The sequence below is a fragment of the Colobus angolensis genome, unplaced genomic scaffold (genome assembly GCF_000951035.1).
Source record: "Colobus angolensis palliatus isolate OR3802 unplaced genomic scaffold, Cang.pa_1.0 Scaffold106, whole genome shotgun sequence".
Taxonomy (NCBI): domain Eukaryota; kingdom Metazoa; phylum Chordata; class Mammalia; order Primates; family Cercopithecidae; genus Colobus; species Colobus angolensis.
In genome coordinates, this window is record NW_012111586.1 from 3923554 (window position 1) to 3936315 (window position 12762).

A 12762-nucleotide genomic window follows, 5' to 3' on the forward strand; every position below is an offset into this window, starting at 1 on the left:
TTTTAGTAAAGACAGGGTTTCACCATGTTAGCCAAGCTGGTCCTGAACTCCTGACCTAGTGATCCACCCACCTTGGCGTCCCCAAGTGCTGGGATTACAGACGTGAGCCACCATGCCTGGTGGAAGCAAAGTCTTTAACTGACAGAAAAGGTATTTACAACATGGAAAGGGAGAAGGGAGAAGGCCTGAAAAAACCTGGTGTACTAGAATTGGAGCTATCATTATGAACTCATGGTTTTACAATATAAATGCACAAATAGATATAGAAATATTTACAGATAAATCTGTGTGTGAAAACCTATTTACATACATACATTTCCTAGCTCTGTTTACTGAGGGTGGCTATGAGGTAGAAGGTGGTGACTCAACTCCAGACAAGACTGGAGACTAGCTGAAACAGGGAAGAGGTGAAAGCAACTCTCTGTAAGACACACTCACCAGTGCCCTGTCAGTTTACCATTGCCAATGGCAACACCCAGAAGTTACTGTCCTCTTCCATGGCAACAACCCAGAAGTACCACCTTTTTTCTAGAAAATTCTGAATAACTCACCCCTTAATTTTCACGTAAGTAAAAGTAGGTATAAATGACTGCAGAACTGCCCCTGAGCTGCTACTCTCAACACACTGTCTATGGAGTAGTCCCACTCTGCAGAAGTAGTTACAGAGCTGTAACATTGTCACCTCAATAAGATTGTTTTCTTCTACCACCAGCTTGCTCTTAAATTCCATCCTGAGCAAGGCCAAGAACATTCCTGGGCTAAGCCCAATTTGGGGCTCTCCTGCCCTGCTACAGCTAGAAGCAGCAACACCCAAGTAGCATTTAGTACTCTAAGTGTGTACATCTTGGTTTCTAAATACTGTTCTTCACCAAAAGGAAATAAGGCTTCTTGAAGAAATGGCTGATTCCAGGGCTAAAGCAGAAAAAGTATAAGATAAGCTGAAAATATTTCTGCCAGAAAATAAAGAAACGCTGAATGAATGATAGCAATGTATCAAAAGGACACAGGAGGGATTTCCATTTCTAGACAAAAATAGATCAATTGTTACCAAACTTGCCCTCCTACCCTAAAGACCTAGAAAACTAGATAAAACATGAAACAAAACTTTTAGGCATTAGGCCAGGAGCGGTGGTGGCTCACGCCTGTAATCCCAGCACTTTGGGAGGCTGAGGTGGGCAGATCACTTTAGGTCAGGAGTTTGAGACCAGTTGGCCAACATGGCAAAACTCCTGACCTCATATGATCCACCCGCCTCTGTCTCCCAAAGTGCTGGATTACAGGCATTAGCCACTGTGCTTGGCCAAAGTATATTTTTGTAAGTTCCTTACTTTCAAGTGATACAGTATGATATTGTAGATTTGATACACTAAAAATACATAATGTAAACCTGTGATATTATTAGGTACATAGTCTTCAACCCATTTCCTGGCATACAACTCCTAACATCTTGAGAATATCCAAAGTGATGCCTTTTTGTTTGCTAATGTTGACTGATGGCTGGAAGCCCGTAGTTAGCTTTAGAATTAGGGATGCTCACCAGAAAGACCAAGGCATGATTACAGAATTAGAACTTTCAGTCCCATCCCCTGACTTCCGGAGAGGGGAGAGGAGCTGAAGGTTAAGTGGATGCCCAATGATATAATCAATCATGTCTATGTAATGAAGCCTCCAGAAAAACCAGCCCAGGCATGGTGGCTCACACCTGTAATCTCAGCACTTTGGGAGGCTGAGGGAGATCAAGACCATCCTGGCCAACATGGTGAAACCCCATCTATACTAAAAATACAAAAATTAGCTGGGCATGGTGGTGTGTGCCTGTAGTCCCAGCTACTTGGGAGGCTGAAGCAGGAGAATTTCTTGAACCCAGGAGGCGGAGGTTTCAGTGAGCCTAGATTGTGCCATTTCACTCCAGCCTAGTGACAGAGCAAGACTCTGTCTAAAAAACAAAAACAAAGAAAAAACAACAACAAAAAACCCAAAAGGACTGAGTTTGGAGAACTTCCTGATAGTTGGAACACCTGGCGGTTCTTAGAGGGTGGCATAACAAGAGAGGTCATAGAAGTAGCATGCCATTCCCCTGTACCTCCCCATATGCATCTCTTCATCTGTATCCTTTGCAATATCCCTTATAACAACCTGGTAAACATAAAAGTGTTTCCGTGAGTTCTGTGAGCCACTCTAGCAAATTAATTGACTCCAAACAGGGTGTTGTGAGAACCCCAACTTGGAGCCAGTTGGTGAGAAGTTCCAGAGGCCTGGACTCGGAATAGTGCCTGAAGGAGGGGGCAGTCTTGGGGACTGAGCCCTCAACCTGTGGGGTCTGAGGCTATCTCCAGGTAGACAGTATCAGAATTTAACTGAATTAGAGGACACCTAGCTGGTATCTGCTGCTTGATGTGTAGGGGAAAACCCACACACATTTAGTCACAGAAGTTTTCTGTGTTGATGATTGTTGTGACGTGAGATCAGAGTAGAAAACATGTTGAGTATGTTTTTTCCACCCACAAAACCCTAAAGTAATTACCAAGGAAAAAGGTGAAGAAATACAGCTAACTAGACCATAAAAGAGATAAAATGGAATACTAAAACAATCAACATAAAGACAAAAAGAAGAAAAAAAAATCAAAGAATGGATTTCATAAACAGAAAACAAATGGCAAGGCCATTTTTATATTTTAATATAAATGCTAACTAATTAAAAGGCAACATATCAAAATATGTGGGATGAAGTTAAAGCAGTGCTTGAAGAGGATTTACAGTTTCTATTATAGAAAAAGGAAGGTCTAAAATCAATCATCTAAGCTTCCACTTTAAGAATCTAGAAAAAAAGAGCTGAGATTGTTGGGATGTGGGGAGTGCAGTGGCTCCCAAAGATCTGTAATGCCAGTGGTTTGGGACGCCAAGGAAGGATAATCACTTAAGACCAGGAGTTTGAGATCAGTCTGGGTTACACAGCGAGACCCTAACCCTAGGAAAAAAAAAAAAAAAAATCAGCCAGGTGCAGTGGCTCATGCCTGTAATCCCAGCACTTTGGGAGACTGAGGCAGTACTTTCAACATCGCCTGATGTTGGGAGTTCGAAACCAGCCTGACCAACATAGAGAAACCCCATCTCCACTAAAAATACAAAATTAGCCAGGTATGGTGGTGCATGCCTGAAATCCCAGCTACTCAGGAGGTTGAGGCAGGAGAATTGCTTGAACCTAGGAGGCAGAGGTTGCAGTGAGGCGAGATTGTGCCACTGCACTCCAGCCTGGGCAACAAAAGCAAAACTCCGTCTCAAAAAAAAAAAAAAAATTACTCTTGAGCGAGGGTCTCTCACTGTTACTGAGGTTGGAGCACAATGTCTTGATCACAGCTCACTGCAGCCTGGACCTCCTAGGCTCAAGTGATCCTCTCACCTGAGCCCCCTGAGTAGCTAGAACCACAGGTGCATACCACCATGCCCAACTAATTTTATTATTTATTATACAGACAGTCTCGCTATGTTGTTCAGGCTGGTCTTGAACTCCTGGGCTCAAGCTATCCTCTCATCTTGGCTTCCCAAAGTGCTGGGATTACAGGCTTGAGCCACCACACCCAGCAGTACAAAAAAAAGTTTTTTTTAAATTAACTGGGCAGGAGTTCAATGTTACAGTGAACTATGATTATATCAGTGCTCTCCAGCATGTGCGACAGAGCAAGACCCTGTCTCTTAAAAAATTAAAAAAAAAAATAACCTAGAAAAAGAAGAGCAAACTCAATCAAAAACAAATAGGAAAAACGAAAAAATAAGAACAGAAATAAATAAAACAGAAAACTGACAACAGAAGAAAAGCAATGACACCAAAAGTTTCCTCTTTGGAAAGAAAAAAGGGAAAAAAAATCCACAAATGATCAATATCATGAGTGAAAGAAAGTGCATCACCACAGATCTTGCAGACATTAAAAGAATACCAGGATACTAAACATCTGAAATCATCCAACCTACCTCTTCAAAGGAATATTTTTCTACAGTATGAAGAGCATCTTGGGTCTCATTCCATCCTCCAATAGAATAGATGCAGTCATTGAGTGCAGCCACGCCAAGATATGCTCTCCTGGTTCCCATTGGAGGAAGTGGAGACCAACGCTTAGAAAGTGGATCATAGACTTCAAAAGAACGAAGTTCTATTCCTTCATTGCTGATGCCCCCAATTACATAAATTAAACCTGGAAATGGAATATTTTTGCTCAGATGCTACAGAAAGTGAGATACAAATAGTGATGAAAGTAACGATTGTGATCTGTTTCCTATGCCAATGCTATGTTTAATCTAGGGCTTAAAATTTTATTTAAGAGAGAAAATCAACTTTGTCAAGTTTATCACCTCACTATTCAGCAAGTTGTAAAAAATTAGTGGAATTAATTTAAAATAGCATCGAGTTTTCAAAGAATTTGAAATAATCTGTTAGCTGAGGATTTTCTATCTAATTATCTGCTTGGTGATCTCAGGCTCCAGATCCACCCACAGATAAAACAGGAAAGGAAAATGGATTTTTTTTTCCCTAAAAAATGTTATGCACTTAAGCTGGGAATTACATGGCCCTCTTTAGTGACAGCCTATCTGTTGCTCAGATGGACATAAAGTAGGGAATTTAAATTTAAATAGTATGTGGCTAAATTAAGGTATCAGAATCAATTACTACAGTACACAGCTGGGTGTCGTGGTTCACAATCCCAGCACTTTGGGAGGACAGGGAAGGCGAATCACTTGAGCCTAAGACCAACCTGGGCAAAAAATACACAATTAGTCAGGCATGGTGGTGTGTGCCTGCAGTCCCAGCTACTTAGGCAACTGAGGTGGGAGGATGGCTTGAGTCTGGGAGGCAGAGGTTGCAATGAGCCAAGATTGCACCACTGCACTCCAGCCTGGGCAACAGAGTCAGAACTCGTCTCAAAAAACAAAAACAAAAACAATTACTACAGTAAAATATAATGTAATTTACATAAAATTTCCTTATAAACTCTGGCAATCTACAATTATTTTTGAATCTCTAGTGTTGTACTTCATCTTCTAAAGTGAGGAGTTACAAAGAATTATATTTTAAGAAATGTGGGCTAGGCTGGGTGCAGTGGATCATGCCTGTAATCCCAGCACTTTCGGAGAACAAGGCGGGCGGATCACGAGGTCAGGAGATTGTGACCATCCTGGTTAACAAAGTGAAACCCCGTCTCTACTAAAAATACAAAAAATTTGCCAGGTGTGGCGGGTGCCTGCAGTCCCAGCTACTCCGGAGGCTGAGGCAGGAGAATGGTGTGAACCTGGGAGGTGGAGCCTGCACTGAGCTAAGATCGCACCACTGCACTCCAGCCTGGGTGACAGAGCGAGACTCCATTTCAAAAAACAAAAAAGAAAAAAGAAATGTGGGCTAAATGTTAGTATAGTAAACCTGGGTTTTAGTTCCAGCCTTGTCAGTAACCAGCCATGAGAAAAGACAACTCACAACCTTCCTGATCTTCAGCTTCCTCATTTATAACTTAAAGAAGTTGAAATAGGTAAGTTCAAAGATCCCTTTCTAGGTAGCTCTATGATTTTAGACGGGATGATAAAAATAATAAATATAAAACAACTAGGAGACATGATATTAAACAGTAAGATATAGTCTGCACCACATAATTTGCTAATAGAAATCAGAGAAGGTAACCACAAAGCAGAAGGAAGTTGAGCAGATTAGGCTGTCATATAACAATGGGAAAGTTGCTTCCTTCTCCACAGGTGCATATAAATCAGCTCTCCAATCCTAGACAGAATCAGGTTCTAGTTAAAACATCTTACTACCTAACTCTCAGAGTATAGTAGACAATCAAAATAATGTTTGTATACCACTTTAATATGCAACATATAATTATTTAAATCTGTCACAGGATTATATGCTATGTGAACTGAATCACAAAGTACTTTGTAGAAAAAAAAATGCTAAAGAAGCCTATAGAGACCATGAAAACAATTTATTTTTATTTATTTTTTGAGACAGAGTTTCACTGTTACCCAGGCTGCAGTACAGTGGCACCATCTCACTCACTGCAACCTCCACCTCCTGGGTTCAAACAATTATCCTGCCTCAGTCTCCCTAGTAGCTGGGATTACAGGAAGGAGTGTGGTACCATGCCCAGCTAATTTTTGCATTTTTAGTAGAAATGAGGTTTCACCACGTTGGCCAGGCTGGTCTCGAACTCCTAACCTCAGATGATCCTACTGCCTCAGGCTCCCAAAGTGCTGGGATTATAGGCATGAGCCACCACGCCCCAAAATTGTTTCTGATATTCTCTCCCTACTTAGAAATATTTACTTAGATGTTCATGGGAGAGAAAAGACAGTAACAGATAACACTTCGAATGTTTATTGTGCTAGTCAGATATTCCTGCTTACTTGCAATTTTTAATGATAGCCTTGTTTATTTTGAAAAATCAATTATTTTGGCAATACAGAAATAAAAGTCAACGATAGGAGGTAAAAAGCAGAACTTCTATGCTGCTAGTATCAGTCATTCAATACCAACAGACCTAAAATATACTTTTGTGAAAATAAGGCCTCAAACTCAAAGTTTTTCAGAACTACATTTTGAGGAAAAATATTTTATAAAGTGATTACCTTGCATTTCACAGCACCCAAAGTAGTAGCGTGACACAGCCATGTTACCAACTACTTCCCATTTATTTTCATCAGGATCAAATCTTTCAATGGTGTTCCCTATCTCAGCTCCAACCCATCCACCTGTAATGAAACAGAAAAATGTTCGTTTCTGGGATAAAAGAATCTTATTTATGACAAAGACCTTACAAAACATCTAAACCAATTACTTCATATTATAGATATCACATGAACCAAAGAGGTTATCTGTTCCACGATCCCATGAAAAAGTTAGAATTTGGCCGGGCGCGGTGGCTCAAGCCTGTAATCCCAGCACCTTGGGAGGCCGAGATGGGCGGATCATGAGGTCAGGAGATCGAGACCATCCTGGCTAACACAGTGAAACCCCGTCTCTACTAAAAAAATACAAAAAACTAGCCGGGCGAGGTGGCGGGCGCCTGTAGTCCCAGCTACTTGGGAGGCTGAGGCAGGAGAATGGCATAAACCCGGGAGGCGGAGCTCGCAGTGAGCTGAGATCCGGCCACTGCACTCCAGCCTGGGCGACAGAGCAAGACTCTGTCTCAACCAAAAAAAAAAAAAAAAAGAAAAAGTTAGAATTTGACCACGAGTAGAACTCAGGTCCTTTGCATAACTGATGCTCTTTTGAGAAAAAAAAAGAATTCAAGTCTTTTAACTCCCTATTTTTCACTAAAGACTAAAACAAAACAAAACAAAGAAAGCCCCAAAACTTCAATATACTGCATGGAAAAGACAGTATTTTGCAAAACTACCTTTTGAAATGACTTCTGGCTATTCAGAATGTTTATCCTAATCAAGGCCAGCTCCAAGCCTAATCAGAGCATACTGTGTATTTGGTTAATTTCAGGAACTTCAGAAAGGCCCTTTATCCCCACAATAACATTTTCTTAACACTCGCTAATTCTTTTTTTTTTTTTTTGAGACAGAGTCTTGCTCAGTGGCCCAGGCTGGAGTGCAGTGGCCAGACCTCAGCTCACTGCAAGCTCCACCTCCCGGGTTTTACCCCATTCTCCTGCCTCAGCCTCTCGAGTAGCTAGGACTACAGGCACCCGCCACCTCACCCAATTAATTTTTCGTATTTTTTACTAGAGACGGGGTTTCACCGTGTTAGCCAGGATGGTCTCGATCTCCTGACCTCGTGATCCACCCGTCTCAGCCTCCCAAAGTGCTGGGATTACAGGCTTCAGCCACAGCACCCGGCCTTTTTTTTTTTCTTGAGATGGAGTCTCCCTCTGTTATCCAGGCTGGAGTGCAGTGGTGCAGTCTCGGCTCAGGCTCACTGCAAGCTCCGCCTCCCAGGTTCAAGCCATTCTCCTGCCTCAGCCTCCCGAGTAGCTAGGACTACAGGCGCCCGCCACCACGCCCAGCTAATTCTTTTTGTATTTTTAGTAGAGACAGGGTTTCACTGTGTTAGCCAGGATGGTCTTGATCTCCTGACTTCGTGATCCGCCCGCCTCAGCCCCCCAAAGTGCTGGGATTACAGGCGTGAACCACCGTGCCCGGCCAACACTCTCCAATTCTTAAAGCTTAAAATATTATTTCCCACAATTAACTGAAAAATGCAGATACTTATGGAGGTAATAAAATATAATAGATTAAATTCACCTTAAGGTAACTGATATTTTTTGCACAATAGGTTTGGATGAGGGGAAGACACTGAGTTACAGTGAATTGAAGGAGTGACAAGGAGAAAATAGGGGAGGCTGAAAGCTATGTCAACTTATAACTTTCCCTAGGAACAACCTTGATTGTAACATTTGTTACACAGATATTCAAAGTAGAATAGCTCATAATCATTCACTACATCTACAAGAATAAAAATAATATAGCACAGAACTTCCTTGTGATATATTTAATTTTCTGGCATCTGTTTTCTTATATTAAACATAATTAGGCCACTATGCAGAGTGCTAAAAAAAGTTATACACTTAATTAAAATAATGAGATTTAACTACTCAGCTAAAGTACTGCACTGGATGTCTCATCTATATTTTATCTCCAGTAATACAATTTTAAGAATAAGAATTTAAAGAGCTGGCAAGCACATCTACAGCATACAGTAGCTCCAGAGATACCTGCAGAAGAATGTGTATGACTAGCAGTTTGGTCAGCCAGCCAACTGGGCACCCCCTCCAACCCCTCCAACCCCTGACCCCTACCTATACCTTCCCCTAAGACCTTGCCCAGCCTCCAGAGTATACAGACTAAAGCCAGTTGTTTTTTAAAAAAAGAATGTAAAGAGCTGAAAAGAGGAAAAGAACATCTCTAAAGTCATCAGAACCCAATAATTTAAATAATATTAGCTATCTTTACAAACATTTCATATTCTCACTTCTTTGTGGGATCTAAAAATCAAAACAAATGAACTCATGGAGACAGAGAGCAGAAGGATGGTTACTAGAGGCTGGGAAGGGTAGTGTAGTGGGGGTGGGGAGGGAGGAGGTGGGCATGGTTAATGAATACAAAAAAAAAAGGACGAATGAATAAGACCTAGTATTTGATAGCGCAATAGGGTGACTATAGTCAATAATAATTTAATTGTACATTTAAAAATAACTAGAAGAGTATAACTGGATTGTTTATAACACAAAGGATAAATACTTGAGGAGATGGATATCCCATTTTACGTGATGTGATTATTACACATTATGTGCCTATATCTCATGTGCCCCATAAATATATATACCTATTACGCATCCACAAAAATGAAAATTAAAAATAAATACATAAATAATATTAGCTATCTTTAAACTGAACAGCATAATTACCCAGAGCATAGATAGTCCCATAACACACACACACGCCTAAGCCACAGCGAGGATGATTCATCGAAGCTACAGTTGTCCACTGTTTAGTAACTGGATCATAGCATTCAGTACAATCAAAAATCATTGAATCCTTTTCACCTGAGTTAAATAAAAGAGACATATATTAGAAAGTTTAGTAATGCTAAAAGACTAGCACCATAATACAATATTCAGTAGTATTCCCTATTGTCAAAAATTCAACCATTATGTCTGATTTTATACTATTCATTAACTTTCATTTGCCTGTCAAGCATTATTTTGAATCTGGAGCACTGTCATTTATTAAAGCCCACTTATGAAACAGGCACAATTTTCCTATTATCTATTTCTATCACTCAAACAATCTATGTAATGTTTTAGGATGCAATTTGCATTTTAACACTTCTATATTTTTTTTCACATAATAGTTTGGGTGGCTGGCCCTAGTACAATTTGAGTTTTAATGTAATCCTTTTCTAACAACAAACAGGAAATGAATTTTTTTTTTTTTTTGAGACGGAGTCTCGCTCTGTTGTCCAGGCTGGAGTGTGGTGGTGCAATCTCGGCTCACTGCAAGCTCCGCCTCCTGGGTCCACACCATTCTCCTGCTCAGCCTCCCGAGTAGCTGTGACTACAGGTGCCCGCCACCTCACCTGGCTAATTTTTTGTATTTTTAGTAGAGACAGGGTTCCACCGTGTTAGCCAGGATGGTCTCCATCTCCTGACCTTGTGATCCGCCCGCCTCGGCCTCCCAAAGTGCTAGGATTACAGGCATGAGCCACTGCACCCAGCCTAAAAATGAAAAAATTTTAAAAAGATACCCAAATTTTCTTTTTTTTGATATTTATTTATTTATTTATTTTTACAGACAGAATCTGGCTAGAGTGCAATGGCACAATCATCGCTCACTGAAGCTTTGAACTCCTGGACTCAAGTGATCCTCCTGCCTCAGCCTCCCAAGTAGCTAGGACTATAAGCATGTGCCACCATGTCCAGCTAATTTAGAATTTTTAAATAAGATATTTAGGAGTAAATCTAACCAAAGATTATGCAAGGCCTCTATGGATAACATTTATAAATTTTACTTAAAGTTTTAAATTATGGAACATCTAAATAAATGAAGAGATGAATAATGTTCATGAATTATAAGAGTCAATGTATCATGAAGATTTTCCTATTTAAAAAAAAGAGTCAATGTAAAGATGATAGTTATCCCCATATTGATTTATAGATTTAATGTATTCCCAATCAAAAAAATCCATTTTTTAACAGATTTGACAAACTGATTCTAAAATTTATATGGAAGTACAAAGAGCCTAGAAGAGCCACGCATTCTCAGAAAAGAATAAGAAGAAACAGTCCCATCATATATCAAGACATATAACAAAGCCATAGTAATTTAAAAAGGGATAGACAGAGACTAATGAAACAGAAAAGAAATTCTAGGAACAGAGACATACATATATGATTGCTTGATAGAAGACAGAGTTAGCACTACAGAGCAGTGGGGAAACAACAATCTTTCATGCTAGGATAATGGATTATACATCGGAAGGAAAATGAAACTAATGCCTTACTGCATATTATCCATAAAAACTAAATTCCAGGTAGATTACTGACATAAATGCGAATGGAAAAACTATAAAACTGTATAGAACAATGAAGGTATAGGTCCTTATGATGTTGGAGTAGGGAAAGATGTCTTAAATAAGATGCAAGAACATTAACCATACAGGGAAAAAAATAAGAGATTTGACTACACTAAAATTAAAAATACCTGTTCATCAAAGGATCCCATTAAGAGAGTAAAAGATGAAGCAGCAGAATAGGAGAAGATATTTATAGCACATATGACTTTATGAGGGCCTAGAATCCTGAATATAAACAAAATTCCTATTGTACAGAAAACAGTTAACATAGCAGGCCTAAAAATGCCTGTCCTTAGAAAGGCCTATTTGGGGGCCAGGCACGATGGCTCACGCCTGTAATCCCAGCACTTTGGGAGGCTGAGGTGGGCGGATCACAAGGTCAGGAGATCGAGACCATCCTGGCTAACACTGTGAAACCCCATCTCTACCAAAAATACAAAAAATTAGCCAGGCGTAGTGGTGGGCGCCTGTAGTCCCAGCTACTCGGGAGGCTGAGGCAGGAGAATGGCGTGAACCCGGGAGGTGGAGCTTGCAGTGAGCGGAGACAGCACTACTGCACTCCAGCCTGGGTGACAGAGCGAGACCCCATCTCAAAAAAAAAAAAAAAAAAGAAAAGAAAGGCCTACTTGGAAGGTTGATCCTTTGCTAGAATCTGGGAATATGGCTGGTTGACAGTTCCCTCCACTGATACAAAATTTTCCCAAAATGGTAAGAGTGGCTTACTGTGCTTGAACTGTACAAACAATGTGATTTATGCTGAATATAGGCTTTCCTTCTGAGGGTCTGGGATTTTGGTATGTGCTAGGAAGAAAGAGGATATGTGATCAGCTGCCTGCAAAAACCTTGGGCACTATGTCTCTAATGAGCTTCCCTGGTAGACAATACTTCCCACATGTTGTCACAACTAATTGCTGAGGAATTAAGCATGTCATGTGTGACTGTACTGAGTGAGGACTCTGGAAAGCTGTCAACTGGTTCTTTCCAAACTTCATCACATGTGCCTTTTCTTTTTGCTGATTTTGTTTTGTACATTTCGCTATAATAAATCTTAGCTGTGGATACAATTACATGCTAAATCTTGTAAGTCCTTTTAGCAAATCACTAAACCTGAGAGTGGTCTTGGGAACCCTGATGCACCTACAAATCAACAAAATAGACAATTTTTTAAATGCACTAAAGATCTAAAAAGTTACTTCTTGAAAGAAGAAATCTGGCTGGGCGCGGTACCTCACACCTGTAATCCCAGCACTTTGGGAGGCCAAGGTGGGTGGATCATGAGGTCAGGAGTTCTAGACCAGCCTGACCAGCCTGACCAACATGGTGAAACCCCGTCTCTACTAAAAATAGAAAAATTAGCCGGGCATGTTGGTGCGCTTCTGCAATCCTAGCTACTCAGGAGGCTGAGGCAGGAGAATCACTTGAACTTGAAAGACAGAGGTTGCAGTGAGCGGAGATCGCGCCACTGCACTACAGCCTGGCGACAGAGTGAGACTCTGGCTCAAAACAAAAACAAAAACAAACAACAACAAAATTGGCCAGGCATGGTGGTCTATGCCTGTAATCCCAACTACTTGGGAGGCTGAGGCAGGAGAATCACTTGAACCCGAGAGGTGGAGGTTGCTGTGCGCCACTGTCCTCTAGCCTGGGTGACAGAGTGAGACTCCATTTCAAAAAATAAAAATAAAAATAAAAGGGCC

The 12762-nt window shown here is 40.7% G+C and overlaps 1 protein-coding gene across 1 annotated transcript in view; it reads right to left on the reverse strand.

The window, feature by feature from the left end:
* The window catches only part of IPP (intracisternal A particle-promoted polypeptide), a 52988-nt gene that overhangs the window by 16243 nt on the left and 23983 nt on the right, over positions 1 to 12762 (reverse strand). The window contains exons 6-8 of the mRNA XM_011946588.1: positions 9399 to 9536; positions 6613 to 6735; positions 3970 to 4190 (exon numbers count right to left, since the gene is read on the reverse strand). Of these exons, the coding sequence (XP_011801978.1) occupies positions 3970 to 4190; positions 6613 to 6735; positions 9399 to 9536 (482 nt within the window). The remainder of the gene's footprint in view (positions 1 to 3969; positions 4191 to 6612; positions 6736 to 9398; positions 9537 to 12762) is intronic.